At 45.9% G+C, this 16385-nt stretch overlaps 1 protein-coding gene across 1 annotated transcript; it reads right to left on the bottom strand.

Annotated features, from left to right (window-relative positions):
• Positions 1–1038: 1038 nt before the first annotated feature.
• Positions 1039–16385, bottom strand: DTD1 (D-aminoacyl-tRNA deacylase 1). The gene is made up of 5 exons (XM_048515872.1): positions 16290–16385; positions 10440–10530; positions 9703–9938; positions 5145–5242; positions 1039–1197 (listed from the first exon to the last, which is right to left on the bottom strand). The coding sequence occupies exons 1-5, from the start codon at positions 16330–16332 to the stop codon at positions 1183–1185; spliced, it is 483 nt and encodes a 160-aa protein (XP_048371829.1). The 5' UTR covers positions 16333–16385; the 3' UTR covers positions 1039–1182.

Below are 16385 nucleotides of genomic sequence, written 5' to 3'. Positions count from 1 at the left end.
GCATGCGGCGGCTCGGTTGCTCACGGGAGGTGCTCTTTCAGAGATCACATCACGCCTGCGGTTGCACCGGGCTGTGCACTGGCTCCCTGTTGAGCGTTCAATCGCCTTCAAGGTATTGGTGTTAACTCTTTAAGGCTCCTTACGCTGTCTGGGGTTCTGCACCTTTAGGGGACCGTCTGGCCCCATATGTCCCATCGCCGGGTCTTCTCGGGCGCTCAGCCGCAGAGTGCCAATCTATCTGGAGGTCCTCGCCCCTCTATGATGCTGCTGGCCTCCACCAGGGCCAGGGCTTTCTACGGCCCTGGCCCCTGCCTGCGGAATGCTCTTCCTCCGAAAGCTGTCCGGACTTCCCGCAAGGGATCCTCAGTGAATTCGCGCAGGGCCTGTATAAGATCGAAGAGTTCACAGGCCTTTGGGGAGGCCGTGGGCTTGCTGATAGCGCCCATTAACAACTGAGATCCGCTGTTCCCCCCCCCTCAGAGTCAGAGGAGTGAAAGGTTAGACGCCATCTGTTTTAAATATTTATAAGTTTGGACCGCTGCATTTTAACTTGTATAAATTTTAGTATTTTATTCTATTATCCACTTGTATGTATTATGTTGTTAACCGCCCTGAGCCCTTTGGGGGAGGGCGGTATAAAAGTGGAATGAATACATAAATAAATAAATAAATAAATAAGTTCAGATAGAGTTCTGTGTGTGTTGAACTTTGTTATTGCTGAAGAGTTCTGTATAGCCTTATAGTCTTGTATAGAATAGACTTGTGTAGCCTTGCAACTGCTAAAGTAAAAGCCTTCCTATGGAAAGAACATCTTGAGTGAGAGTATTCTTTTCCAAGAGTGGTAGCAGGCTGCAGTGAGTGCAAGAAGACTAAACCTTCTCATCTTACCAGAGTGACTCCACTTTAAACTCTGCTGATACATCCCTTGTCCACCCCTGGAACACAGACGAACAGCAGCAGGCGCAACCATGACAAAGCATGCAGGCTTTTATTAAATATGTTCGTGGCAACCTGACAGTCCATCCAAACAGACTTTCCCCCACCATCCTCCATTCATTGTTTTCCTTGCAGCAGCCCTCGTTTTAATTTCCCAAGTGCATTCGGCACATGGCCTCGCAGAAGGAAATACCAAAGGACACTGCCAGGAACTGAAGACCGGCTCTTCGTTTTGACCAGTGGTCCTTAGTAACAAAACATCTACAAACAAAACAGGGCAACAGCAATAAAGACGCAACAGGATTAGAGTCGCGGTTTTGCTGTTAATGATATTTGTTCTCAGAAAATCCGTGCAGGTCTCAGTCTGAACATAATGTTCAGCAGCAGTGGCGTAGTGGTTAAGAGCAGGTGCATTCTAATCTGGAGGAACCGGGTTTGATTCCCCGCTCTGCCACTTGAGCTGTGGAGGCTTATCTGGGGAATTCAGATTAGCCTGTGCACTCTCACACACGCTGCAAGCTGGGTGACCTTGGGCTAGTCACAGTTCTTCGGAGCTCTCTCAGCCCCACCTACCTCACAGGGTGTTTGTTGTGAGGGGGGAAGGGCAAGGAGATTGTAAGCCCGTTTGAGTCTCCTACAGGAGAGATAGGGGGGATAGAAATCCAAACTCTTCTTGTTGGGGAGCTCTTCTACCACTCCAAACCCCCAGAGACAGGGTCAGTTCAGAGATCGCACAAGCTGAAGTTTGAGCTTCCAAACATACTGAAGATCTGGCACTCAGAGCTGCTTGTCTGTTGTCCTTTTCCTTCAGGTCAGAATTCCTCTTGACTAGCTGCCGTAGCAAAGCAACAGCTGTAACAACGGTTCAGACGTCATGCCAGCAGTGAGCGTAAACCATCATTTGTAAACTAACATCACACCACAGTTTCTGGCTGGATCAGCAACTGCCTGAAATAGTACACGGGGTTGACATTACCCATAATCAACCTCCGTTAACTCTGCTGTGTTGTTTGACCTGAATCAGGATCTTGCCTCCCTCCGAGTAGAACCACAGTGCTATGGCTATGGCGTTATGTGGCATTAGGGTCTAGAAAACTTCTCTGAGGACTCAATATATATCTCAAATACAGGCCTTATATTCCAAGGGCTGCACAACTAAAGGCAAGGTGCTCAGGACCACAGTGAAAGACTCAGCAACAGGGACGAAGAAGGAGAAGGAGAAGGAGAAGGAGGAGGAGGAGGAGGAGGAGGAGGAGGAGGAGGAGGAGAAGGAGAAGAAGAAGAAGAAGAAGAAGAAGAGTTGGATTTATATCCCCCTTTTCTCTCCCGTAAGGAGACTCAAAGGGGCTTACAAACTCCTTTCCCTTCCTCTCCCCACAACAAACACCCTGTGAGGTGGGTGGGGCTGAGAGAGCTCAGAAGAACTGTGACTAGTCCAAGGTCACCCAGCTGACATGTGATGGAGTGCACAAGCTAATCTAGTTCACCAGAAAAGCCTCCACCGCTCAAGTGGCAGAGCTGGAAATCAAACCCGGTTCTCCAGATTAGAGTGCACCTGTTCTTAACCACTACTGAAGAACAGCTGAGAATCTGTTCCAAATACATACATGAAACCACTTTGTACTCAGTCAGACCACCACCTCCTCTGACTGGCAGCAGCACTCCAAGATGCGGAAAGATCTCTTGTCATTGTTGACAGAGAGAAATTTTTCTCTCTTTCTCACAATACTAGAACCAGGGGGCATTCATTGAAAATGCTTGGGGGAAGAATTAGGACTAATAAAAGGAAACACTTCACGCAACGTGTGATTGGTGTTTGGAATATGCTGCCACAGGAGGTGGTGATGGCCACTCACCTGGATGGCTTTAAAAGGGGCTTGGACAGATTGATGGAGGAGAAGTCGATCTTTGGCTACCAATCTTGATCTGCCTTGATCTGAGATTGCAAATGCCTTAGCAGACCAGGTGCTTGGGAGCAGCAGCAGCAGAAGGCCCTTGCTTTCCCATCCTGCATGTGAGCTCCCAAAGGCACCTGGTGGGCCACTGCAAGTAGCAGAGTGCTGGACTAGATGGGCACTGGTCTGATCCAGCAGGCCAGTTCTTATGTTCTTATGTTCATATGTCACCCACTGAGGGATCCTTTCAACTACCGATGCTGGGGATTGAACCAAGACCTCTAGATGCTCTGACATGGAGCCACGGCCCCTCTTTTATTGTTAGAGAAGAAACAGTTAATAACATGTCAAGATGAACACACCAAAGCAGTGATGGCGAACCTTTTGGAGACCGAGTGCCCAAATTGCAACCCAAACCCCACTTATTTATCGCAAAGTGCCAACCCGGCAATTTAACCTGAATGCTGAGGTTTTAGTTTAGAAAAAACTGGTTGCCTCCCTCTTCCTCCACCCCACCATTCGAGCAGGGGCCAGCCTGCTCTAGCCTCCAGCAAGTCCCGCGCGCATCGCTTTGTGCCTCTCTAGCATCTCTGTCTCCTCTGTGCACACACACACACACACACCCCCGGGGCAGCAGTCACCCAAAGCACAGGCACCAGGCACACTAGCCGAATCCTCCCTGCTCACCGCGGTGCACGCACATCATGCTCAGTGACCCAGGCCAGCCTAGATGTGTGGGGGGAGGGTGATTTTCCGCCCCCCACATGACGAACGCTGTGTGCGCGTGCCCACAAAGAGGGCTCCGAGTGCCACCTCTGGCACCTGTGCCATAGGTTCGCCATCACTGCACTAAAGCTTCAGTGACCCATGAACTCTACCCACAAAGCTCTCTAAGGCTGGAGCTTTTTCCTGGGGTGTTCCCTGTGACAGCAACTCCTCCAAAGATGAAACCAGCATTTGTTTAAGATGACAACACAAGAGCTGTGTGTTTTGAAAGGAAAACGCACTTTTTATGCACACTATATACAGTTGTGTTTTTCTGCTGGGTACAAACATGTAGGAGAAGCAGAGGTGGTTTTTGTACCCCACTTTTCTCTATCTCTAAGTAATTTCAAAGCAGCTTACAATCACCTTACAATCACCTTCCCCATAGGTGAAGGAAGATAATAGGAGCCTACCATGTGTTTCTGCCTCTTTAAATTCATTGTCACTGAAAGAGTGGGGGGGAGGGGGATCTGATCCCTGCCCCCACTGCAGATAGCTACAAGGTGCTCAGCACTATTCCTGTAAGCTGCTTGAATCCAGGAGTGGGTAGCATTTGGCGGGGCATGGGAAACCCATTTCTGCAAATGAAGCTCTACTTGTGGGTCAATTAGATCCAACGGCATATATTTACAGTTCAATTTGATGAGAATGTCTCTGTAACTGGTACCCCTTCCATTACTCAAGAGGATGTGCATGTAATATAACTCTAGGCCAGTGATGGCGAACCTTTTTGAGACCGAGTGCCCAAATTGCAACCCAAAACCCACTTATTTATCGAAAAGTGCCAACCGGGCAATTTAACCTGAATACTGAGGCTTTAGTTTAGAAAAACTGGTTGGTTCTGAGGCACGGTTTACTCGGGAGTAAGCTTGGTGGTAGTTGGTGGCTTTGCTTTGAAGCAACCGTGCAACTCTTCCAATGGGTGAATCAAGACCCTAGGAGGATTTACTCAGAAGCAAGCCCCATTGCCAGCAACCAAGCTTACTCCCAGGTAAAGGATCGCGCTTTAGTTCTTCGCATGAAAATCAGTGGGGTTTAACAGCGCTTAACAGGGTTACCTACACTGCTTCCCCAAAACTTGGTCTTAGCTTTAATGCTAATAATTGAGCCTAGTGACCCAGGCCAGCCCAGATGGGGGGGGGGGGGGTTTGACTCTATTTGAGCGTGCCCACAGAGAGGGCTCTGAGTGCCACCTCTGGCACCCGTGCCATAGGTTTGCCACCACTGAACTAGGCCCTTATGGATATACACCTCAACTTGCAGATTTCTTATCTCTTTCTGGCTCTCCGTCCCTGTTTGCAGGATACAAGAAACCTGCGCAGTTTGCACTGGGAGAATTTCCACTTACAATCATAGTATTGCCCAATATGAATCTTTGTTATGAAACAGGAACATATCATAGACTCTGTCTTTTAAGGAGGTAAAGAAAACAGCACTCACAGGTTTACATTGGTAAGACGCTTCAATCCCACTATCTGTAAGACACTTCAACCTCACTATTTATCAAGCAATCTTTGTACAGGCCAAGAGAAGGAAGATACATCTTACCTGCTTAGAATCAATCGGAGCCAAAGGAGACTCTAGTTCTATGGTCACAGGCCCATCATTCTGGATATGTACCTGCATGTATGCACCAAATTTGCCATCTGAAAAGAAAGGAGGAGGAGAGATGCTTGCTTACGCAGGGAGAAACGTTTAGTTTTTCCTACATCCCTATTTTAGGAAAGCTGTTTAGCACAACCTATGCGGAGTTTTATTGCTTCCCAGAACTATGGGAGTGAAACTACAAAAAAAATAAAATAAAAGCACCTGTCTTTGAGGCTCAACTTCTAGCAGTGGCGTAGGAGGTTAAGAGCTCGTGTATCTAATCTGGAGGAACCGGGTTTGATTCCCAGCTCTGCCGCCTGAGCTGTGCAGGCTTATCTGGGGAATTCAGATTAGCCTGTACACTCCCACACACGCCAGCTGGGTGACCTTGGGCTAGTCACAGCTTCTCAGAGCTCTCTCAGCCCCACCCACCTCACAGGGTGTTTGTTGGGAGGGGCGAAGGGCAAGGAGATTGTAAGCCCCTTTGTGTCTCCTGCAGGAGAGAAAGGGGGGGATATAAATCCAAACTCCTCCTCCTCCTCCTCCTCCTCCTCCTCCTCCTCTTCTTCTTCTTCTTCTTCTTCTTCTTCTTCTTCTTCTTCTTCTTCTTCAATTTCATTTTATTAAGAATGTCTGGGAGTTTGGATTTGACAGACCGGCTCTTAATGCCCCCCCCCCTCCCCCGAAAGCATTTTGGTTCAGCAGCTTTTCAAGCACCTGTGTACACTATATCCATGTGATTGTTTGCGGGGAACTTTCCATTTCAACCAGTGTGAAACCAAAAAAGATTCATCTGTCATTCAAAGCAGATTGCTATCAACGCAACGGCGACTATAAACCGGGTTGCACTGAAATCCTTGGCACGGTTGACAGGAGCCTGAGATTTTGGAAACGGATTTAAGCACTACTCGATGCAACCCATTTCAAAAGACCATAAGATAAGGCCGTATCTTTGGGCTGCCAGTCAAGATCTCAATCCTTTCTCTAGTTATTTCTTCCCATTCAAGCAGGATAACAAATACTTTTTGCTATTTTTTGCTTCAGATTGTCCTGATGTTAAGGTTGTTACATGGCGGTAAGTTTAAACCGATTATTTAAGTACACACCGTTGTCTGGGTGTGGATCAGGGGTTTTTCCTAATTAGGACCAAACTCGATCTATTAAAATGGCCCCTGCAAGCCCCCATCTTTGACCAGAGGGAGAGGGAATTTACAATTTCAATTTCAATAAGCCTTTATTGGCATACAGAACATACAATATAAATACAGTTAAAATTACTAGATAAAACTTCACACTGGATCATAAGTTCGGTTCGCAAACCTCAGCCAGAAACTTTGCCACTGCGAGACAACAGTCAAGATCGTTACAGTTTAAGAGCGTATTTACTTTATCAAGCTCTGTCAGGGTTTTCATAGAGTCAATGGTTTGTAATAATAAGCTGGATCTTGGATTCTGGTAAAAGTGGGCAGTGGAGGAGAATGTGCGCCATGGAATTCAACTGCCCTGGACTGCAGGGGCAAAGCCTCTTATCTTTGGTAGACCCTTGAGTCTTCTTCTATGGAGCAGGGATGGCATAATGTTAAATCTAGCCAGCATGTAGGCTCTCCTATATATAGGGTTGGTCAGCGCTGCGCAATATAGTAGGCTGGGTTTCCCTGCACAAATGGAATTGCCACGTTCGTTGGCGAGCGGGATTTGTTGGCCAAGCTCTGCAGTTGTTGGTAATCCATTGCTAGTAGCCGCTCTTTGATGAGGGCAAATGTCTCAGTAAGGGTTAGCATGTTCAGAGAGTCACTATCATAGCCCAATTCCCCAATCTTTGTTATAATTGTTGTGCACCATTTAGAGTGATGGAGTTCTGGGAGAGGAAATTTATCAAGCTATCTCAGGTCCAAAGTTAATAGATCATCATAAGAAGCCTGGGGAGGGCCTGTGGCTCAGCACAAGGTTCCTGGTTCAAACCCCGGGACCTCCAATTAAAAAAGATCCATCCATCCATCCATTCCTTTCCCGGCAAAGCCAAGCTTAGGGCAGCTTGCAATATTAACTGATACAACAATCAATCAATCGATAAAACAGAAAAACATTAAACATTAAAACAGGAACATATATTCCTCTGAACATAAAAATTATAACTATATATAATATAAAGATGGTGTCCTTGATAGTGTTTGGATGGAAAGATAAGAAAAAAATGGACGATTCAGAAATGGTTGGAATATATATGGGAACAAGTGACATTAGACATTTTTGAAACATTATCAAAGAATAAAACATGGCAAGAAAAACAGAATGTAAAAACCAAGAATCGCGTCACACACTAAGGATTTATAAAGACTGGAGATATTTATTTTGACGCTCTTTGAACCATTATTTTGGCCTTTTGCATATAATATCACACTATATGAATTGTTATAAGAATTTGAATGAGAGACTCTAGATACTTACAGAGACTTAAGATAATTAATTTGATGAATTTGAATCATGACTTTGGTCTATTTTTTTGTATGTTATACAAGACTTTATGAATTATAGTAGTAACTTCAGAGATTTATTGGTTTTGCATTTATTTAGTTTCCGCCTTAGTGTGTGACACGATTCTTGGTTTTTACATATCTATAAGTTACACACATTGTTGTATTGTTCTTTGTAAGAAAAACAGAATGAAATAATGAAGACGTGGACAAGTTATGAGAATTGGACGAAGGAGACGGGAGTCAAAGAAGACGTATGGATAAGAAGACAACAACGAATGAACTTACTGCTGTTTGGTTAAAGAAAAGTTAAACATAATATTAGGGGAGGGTGGGAGGAAAAAAAGGGAAAATGAATTGTTTGGACATTATATCAGAAAGATGTAAATAGAATGATTATATCAAACTATACAATAAAAATATTTTTTTAAAAGATGGTGTCCTTAACTATATGACCACAACTCGTATATTTCAACTAATATTCAAGAGGGGGAGCCGTAACTTATTTACTTATTCTATTGGATTTATATCCTGTCCGAAGTATGGATGAGAGGTAATAATAACAACAGGGGAGAGACCCCCCCAAACGTCAGGGAGATGTGGAAGGCCTCCACCTGAGATCCTGGAGAGAAGCTGCGAGTCTGAACAGACAGTACGGACCAAGGCTCTGATTCGGTATAAGATGGCAGAAGCCTATAAGACACAGCTGTTCCACCAGGTGCTTGCTTACATTTCCGAAGGCGAATAAGGATAAACATTTTAATGTCTTAGGGTTAAATGTTTAGGGTTATATGTTTTTCAGAGTTTTTCAGAGTTGCATCTGTGATCGCGTGCAGGCAGGAAGCCGGGTGGCTTTATCTTACTACCTGTCGCCAACCTTGGGGCGCCTTAGCTCCGGGGATTGTTTTTCACAACTTCCTGGGAAAGCGGGAGGGGGGACTTGCAGGGGGATAAAGGGGGTGGCAAAGGTCATGTTTGCCAGAACTGGCTTTGCCAAGCTTTGGTGCTTCTACGCCTCATCAATAATCGCTACTGATCAACAATGCAGAGTCCGTTTATTGGCTTAAGGTTGGAGACCGAACAATAAGGCTGTTGCAAGGACAAATTGGGGGAGGGGGCATGGACTAACCAAGAAGAAGAAGAAGAAGAAGAAGAAGAAGAAGAAGAAGAAGAAGAAGAAGAAGAAGAAGAAGAAGAAGAAGAAGAAGAAGAAGAAGAAGAAGAAGGAGAAGGAGGAGGAGGAGGAGGAGGAGTTTGGATTTATATCCCTCCCTTTCTGTCCTGTAGGAGACTCAAAGAGGGGCTGACAATCTCCTTGCCCTTCCCCTTCCACAACGACAAACACCCTGTGAGGTGGAGGTAGGAGAGCTGAGAGAGCTCCGAGAGAGCTGTGATCTTCAGTCCAAGGTCACTCAGTTAGGTGTGTATGGGGAGTGCACCACAGGCCTAATCTGAATTCCCCCAGATAAGCTCCTTTTCGCATTGAAGCTTCAGGGCGGCAGAGCTGGGAATCAAACCCGGTTCCTCCAGATTAGATACACGAGCTCTTAACCTCCTACACCACTGCTAGAAGTTGAGCCTCAAAGACAGGTGCTTTTATTTTTTGTTTTTTTGTAGTTTCACTCCACTTGAGTTGTGGAGTCCCTTTGAGTCTCCTGCAGGAGAGAAAGGGGGGATATAACTCCAAACTCTTCTTCTTCTTCTTCTTCTTCTTCTTTATTTACAGGGTGGTTTGCCAACACTTTCCCCAGCCTATACCCCCAGCAAACTGGGTACTTATTTTACTGACCTCGGAAGGATGGAAGGGTGAGTCAACCTTGAGTTGGCTCCCTGAAACTGACTTCCGCTGGGATCAAACTCAGGTTGTGAGCAGAGCTTCGACTGCAGGACTGCAGCTTACCACTCTGTGCCACAGAGCATCAACTGACAGGTGGCTACAAACAAAACAAGTGATCCCCAAAGGCTGTCTGCTTTCATGACACATAAAGAGTCCTCCTTGAGAAACTCTCTCCCCGTTGGCATGGGCTACTTGACTTCGATGTTACCTTTAACGAACTCTGGCTTGTATGCTTTGCGGAGGTGCTCCAAGAAGCTGTTGTAGAAGGTCTCTGCTTGCTCGGTTGGCATGGCCATGTGATAATCGGGCTTGTTTCCTTTGAGAATGCAGTGCAGAGTGAACTGGCTGACACAGAGCACCTCATACTGCTGGTCCATCACACTTTTAGACCACTGCTTCCCACTCTCATCTTCAAACACGCGGAGGTTTAATATCTTTCGAACGCTAGTGTGAAAGTAAAAAGGCACGGAAATAAAAATCAACATGAAAATGGGATAAAACACCCCCCCGGAAAGAGTAAAAGAGAGAGAGATTTTAAAACGAGGGCCGTTTCCCCTTGAAGGATTCACATTTTGTTAGTTCAGCCACCACTGTCGGAAAGTTAACGTTGCATGAACACTGCATGAACATGGAACACAAAAACACAAGGGCCATTGGAGAGTCCAGCTCAGCTGATTTAGTGCCTCTATCCCAGCTGTTTCATTGGGTCCCTCTTTTAACATCATTGGGACCCACTTCTTTTCTGGGGAGGGCTGTATATGGGTTTCGTGGGTTCCTATGCTAGAACATAATTGTTTTAAATTGTATGTTTTATATATGATTTTATGCTGTTCACCGCCCTGAGCCCTTCGGGGATAGGGCGGTATATTAAATTTAATTAATTAATTAATTAGTAAGTAAATAAATAAATAAATAAATAAAGTTAAATGCTTTGTCCTGACTTACATATGTTCAAGTTCTTTTTGCGTGTCCTCCACAGACAGACCCAGCAGCACACAAAGGCCTCGTCCAATCGAGCTTATTTGTTCTCCGCCAACTGTAGAAGGAAGTAGGGGGGGAAAGACGTTAAAACTTGCAGAATTTCTTTCACGCCACAAGCAAAGCTGCCATTACCATGATGGTGGAGCTTCGATGGTTTCCCTTGAAGTGATACCTGTAGATACCCAGTCCATTTCTGGGAAAAGAATGTTTCCCAATAGCCTTTAAAAAACTTTCCTCGGAATATTATGCAAAGGAATCATTCCCTTCTCATATAAACCAAAAGAACAAGTACGTCCCAGCCTTTTGAAATTACTTTACACTTTGATTCAAGGTCAGTTTGTGGTCTGAATTTTATGTGCTGTCAAATCCTTCAAAGCACTCCTGTACCCTAATACGTAACAGTTGGACAGAAGGAAGACAATCTGCAGGCAACGCTTCTCTCCCAATACCCCTGGCAACATTCTTCTGTTATAGGGGGTCTGCAGCCTGCGGCTCTCCAGATGTTCATGAACTACAATTCCCATCAGCCCCTATCAGCATGGCCAATCTATTTAATTAACAGGAGCCTGTACCATTATTTAATTAATCTGGCAGCATGAGTGAATATAATTCAATCTTAATTTTGGTCATGGACCAGCATAAGGTAGATAAAATACTCACAATTAAAAGCATAAAATATATTCGATAAATATGTATCTAAATAAATAAATTAGATTTATCTAAATAGATTTAGCTAAATAAATTAGATAAATATGTATCTAAAATAATCTACCGGCAGAAGAAAACTAGGTACACAAAAAGGTACGGGAACATAAAGGGGACGGGATAAGAGCGTAAATATTAAAAGGAAATAAGGCATAAGGGAACAATACATTGGCAGATAAAAGACTAACGGCGCGTTATAGACAGGATTGGCGGGCTGGGACAATGCCGCTCCAGCACCACGCCATGCACTCTGGCCCTTTGTCCTATTCAGAAGCTTATAGAAAATTAAACGGTCAACTATTGGATAGAGAATTCTCTACCCTAATCATCGCAGCCAAGAAAACGTGCTCCCCCCCTGTATTTTTCTCTCCCATTTGAATGGGGCCACTTGGCACACTACCTGTATTGCTTAATAAACCCTGCTAAAAGGAGAGCCATAATGCTTGCCAGGTTTAATGTTATGCCTTCTGCCTTGTTACATGGCAGATTCAATAAGCAAGAAAAGGCTAAAAGATTGTGCCCATGTAACGATGGCTCAGTTGAATCTCTGGCCCACCAATGACTACACTGTCTCAGATTCAAGGAAATCAGATCCAAGTAGGTGAATCTTACTCCTTTACATTTACCCCATCTCCCCGATTTAATTAGATTACACTACTTGTTGGACAACCCTGATCCTTCTCTCTGTATGATAGCGGCAGACTTTCTCCTGGAAATTACCAAACGCCAGTAGATTTCCTCCGACCTAACATTTATTTCCTGTATTGTATATGCTTTTTAATCAGTTTTCTATTATTGTTGTACTGTTGTCTATGGCAATAAAGGCTTGCACCCCATGCACTCCACAGTGTTTTCCTGCAATGCAGGAAGCGCGAAAAAGTTTTTAAAGGAAATCGCCTTGAAATCGCCCATAGGGGAGAACAGAGATACGCTACAAGAATCATGGCATATTTCTGCCAGCAGCTTTGCCAGCACACAGGGTCTGACTAACGTTGGCCCTGCCCCTGGGAATGCCCCCAACCATGCCAGTGTAGCATTTCACACTGCTGGGTCTGGGGGACTGAGGATGCTTCCAGGTCAGGCACTGCAGACCCACACAGTGCCCGGCTGCCCAGGTAAGTTGCCCCTCCGCTGGTGCATTTGTTCCTTGTTCCGGCAGAATGGGCACTTATGTCAGGGCGGTGCAGGGCTCAGGGCGGTGCAGGGATTCGCCCCCTTCTCTGGATTGGGCTGCCCAACTTTAATCTTAGTATTCATTAACTTTGCTTTATAGCAGCGGTGGCGAACCTATGGCACGGGTGCCAGAGGTGGCACTCAGAGCCCTTTCTGTGGGCACGGGTGCACAGAGTTCATCATGTGGGGGGGGGCGGAAAATCACCCCCCGCACACACATCTAGGCTGTCTTGGGCATAATCCTTTACCTGGGAGTAAGCTCGGTTGCTGGCAATGGGACTTGCTTCTGAGTAAAACCTCCTAGGGTCGTGATTCACCCATTCAAACCGTTGCACGGTTGCTTCACGAAGCTTACTCCTGAGTAACGCGTGCCATGGAGTCAACTGTTTTTTCTAAACTAAAACCTCAGTATTCAGGTTAAATTGCCATGCTGGCACTTAGCAATAAATAAGTGGGTTTTGGGTTGCAATTTGGGCACTTGGTCTCAAAAAGGTTCGCCATCACTGTATTAGGACATCAAGTTCAATACTATAACATTGAAAACAACAGATTCTATAATAAAACATATAGTCTACCAATTGTTGCACAACCATAGCCTTGTAAATATATCATATTTTCAAAAACATACAAAGGAAATATTATCTAATGCAGTAGATTATTGTCATGTAAAATTATTCATTCTACATATTTTGAGCTAGTAAAATCTTGTCTTTAAAAGTGTTTTATCCCTCTCAGCTGAAACAAAGAAATCATAAGGTATTTTTCAGTGCCCTTCCTAATTGCTCAATTGTTTCCATTGGTAAAACTGAAAAAGAGTCCATGTTTATTTCCGCCTCCCTTCCCCCCCCCCCACCCCCAATGATTTATTGTCTCATCTCTGCTTCCTCCAAAATCCAGTGAGGGCCCAACGTTAGAAGATGCAGCTGCTGAGCAAAGACGCTCAAAGGCTGTTCCTCACAGACACTGAAACTCCACTATAAACAGGTCTGGCAGAGATAACAAAATAAAACGTGCCAAGATTAGAACCCAAAACGAATTATATACCCAACGATAGAATAGCACTGTGACATCTACAGGACGCTGGGCTGAGCAGCCATGTCCAAGAGAGGAACTAATTAAACAAATTGCACATATTACAGGAAAGGGAAGTCAACCCCATAGCTCTGATGAATGTGCCTAACACCCATGGTGGTGAACCTTTGACACTCCAGAGGTTATGGCCATGCTGGAAAGGGCTGATGGGAATGGTAGTCAATAACATCTGGAGTGCCAAAGGTTCGCCACCACTGGCCTATACCACTTGTATGCCTTATTCTAACCTAGGGTTGCCAACTTTCATGTGAGGTGTGGAGATCTCCTGGAATGACAACTAATCTTTCTCCAGAGTTACCTGGAGAAAGTGGCTGCTTTGGAAGGTGGCCTCCAGGGTATCCCTTCTCATGCTCCTTCCCCAAATCTCCAGACGCCCCCCCACCCCACCCCGAGTTGGCCACCCCATTCCACCCTGGATTTTTAACTGGAGGTCTCCCATTTAGAACAAAATGGCTTTCTTCCACTGATAAAGATGTGTGCTGAGTAAATGGAGTTTCTTCTAGCTGCGCTCAAACAGAAAAACTCCTTGAGACATCATACCTACACTGCAAGAACTGAGAGTTTAAAAGGCTGCAGTGATAAAATTTGGTAAGGTGAGGAACTGACAGGCTTTCATGGCTAGAGTCAACTGGCTATTGAGGATTTTCCGGGCTGTGTGACTGGGATCTGATAGTTTTTGCTCCAAACGTTTCACCGGCATCTATGTTTGGCATCTTCAGAGGCAAGTCACAGTAAGCTGGGTTTTTCAACATGATACATTGTGGAATGATTGTGTGCAGGGGGGTGGGGTGGAGGGGGTGTATATGTTTTGTTTCCCTCACAGGTGCGTGGGGGGCAGGGGGTGAAATACATGCACATGTGGAATGAGGAAAGACACAACCTCCGCTAGCGTAACACAAGGAGCAAAAGCTGCCAAAAGACAAGATTCTGAAGATGCCAGCCAGAAATGGGAGTGAAATGTTAGGACCAACAACCACCAGACTGCGGCCACGCAGCCTGGAAAACCCACAACAGCCAGTTGATTCCAGCCGTGAAAGCCTTGGACAAAAAAAAAACAATCTTAATGTGTTGCCCTGCTCAAGCAAACTAAGCGACTCCTCCTCGCCCTATAAGCCTGGCGTGTTTTTCAAGCAGTCTGTTGCCCATCCCATGAAATAACTCAACTCAACAACCTTTATTGGCATAATACAATTCTATCAACAGAGAATTCAGTCACCAAACAGGTAATGAAAACAAAATTATGAATAAATAGGTAAAGTTTCCCCTTCAGTCGTGTCCGACCCTGGGGTACACTGCAAGCAGTGATTTCACAGGCAAGCCATTGTTGTGGGGTAGTTTGCCATTGCTTTCCCAACTATTCTTTACCCCCTAGCTATTCGCTAGGTCAGTGGTGGCGAACCTATGGCACAGGTGCCAGAGGTGGTACTCAGAGCCCTTTCTGTGGGCACATGTGTACAGAATTCATCATGGGGGGGCGGAAAATCACCCCCACACACACACACACACACACACACAAACATCTAGGCTAGCCTGGGCATGATCCTTTACCTGGGAGTAAGCTCAGTTGCTAGCAATGGGGCTTGCTTCTGAGTAAACCCTTCTAGGGTCATGATTCACCCATTTGAAGAATTGCACGGTTGCTTCACCAAGCTTACTCCCAAGTAACATGTGCCTCGGAACCAACCGTTTTTCCTAAACTTAAACCTCAGCATTCAGGTTAAATTGCTGTGTTGGCACTTGGTGATAAATAAGTGGGTTTTGGGTTACAATCTGGGCACTCGGTCTTGGAAAGATTCGCCATCACTGAGCTAGGTACTCTCGGAAAGATTTGCCATCACTGAGCTAGGTACTCATTTACCGACCAAGGAATGGATGGATGGCTGAGTCGTCCATGAGCCAGCTGCCAGGATATCTGACCCACAGGGGGCTCGAACTCCTGACCATGTGAGTGGCAGTGCAAGCACTTAACCACTACGCCACGCGGCTCCTATGAATAAATAAGAACATAAGAACAAGCCTGCTGGATCAGACCAGAGTCCATCTAGTCCAGCTCTCTGCTACTTGCAGTGGCCCACCAGGTGCCTTTGGGAGCTCACATGCAGGATGTGAAAGCAAGGGCCTTCTGCTGCTGCTGCTCCCGAGCACCTGGTCTGCTAAGGCATTTGCAACCTCAGATCAAAGAGGATCAAGATTGGGAGCCATAGATCGACTTCTCCTCCATAAATCTGTCCAAGCCCTTTTTAAAGCTATCCAGGTTAGTGGCCATCACCACCTCCTGTGGCAGCATATTCCAAACACCAATCACACGTTGCGTGAAGAAGTGTTTCCTTTGATTAGTTCTAATTCTTCCCCCCAGCTTTTTCAATGGATGCCCCCTGGTTCTAGTATTGTGAGAAAGAGAGAAAAATTTCTCTCTGTCCACATTTTCTACCCCCTGCATAATTTTATGGACTTCAATCATATCCCCCCTCAGCCGTCTCCTCTCCAAACTAAAGAGTCCCAAACGCTGCAGTCTCTCCTCATAAGGAAGGTGCTCCAGTCCCTCAATCATCAAATATCAATACATAAAGTGGAAGCTAAAAGAAGGGGGGGTGGGAGGAATTAGGCGAGTTAAGGAGAAATAAAAAAGCAAATTGCACCTCAGGAGAGAAAGCGCCGACGGGCAAGGGAGGGAGCCTGAGCTGGCCTATCAGTGCTGAAGGCGGCGCCCGTCACTCGGGATGGGCTTCATCGCGGCCCGTCCCCTGCAAGCGGGCGGAGGGAGGGAGCCCCACTCGCGGGAAGCTTGTCGCGCGGGGCCCCCCTCGAGCAACACCTGGGGAAGAGGCGGCGGCCGTCCCGCACCTGTCACGCTGGCCCGGGTGACCCGCTGGACGATGGCCTTCATGTCGCCGGCATGGAGCGGCCCGAGACCTCGAGAGCGACGACTTCCGGCCTGGG

The sequence above is a fragment of the Sphaerodactylus townsendi genome, linkage group LG14 (genome assembly GCF_021028975.2).
Source record: "Sphaerodactylus townsendi isolate TG3544 linkage group LG14, MPM_Stown_v2.3, whole genome shotgun sequence".
Taxonomy (NCBI): Eukaryota; Metazoa; Chordata; class Lepidosauria; order Squamata; family Sphaerodactylidae; genus Sphaerodactylus; species Sphaerodactylus townsendi.
The sequence above is the reverse complement of the archived record's forward strand: the minus strand, read 5'-3'. Positions and strand labels throughout refer to the sequence as shown.

Coding starts and splice junctions, on each gene's coding strand:
- DTD1 (XM_048515872.1), bottom strand. CDS start 16,332: ATGAAGGCCATCGTCCAGCGGGTCACCCGGGCCAGCGTGACAG. Junction 10,531..16,289: donor CACCCGGGCCAGCGTGACAG/GTGCGGGACGGC, acceptor TTCCTTCTACAG/TTGGCGGAGAACAAATAAGC. Junction 9,939..10,439: donor CAAAAAGAACTTGAACATAT/GTAAGTCAGGAC, acceptor CTTTCACACTAG/CGTTCGAAAGATATTAAACC.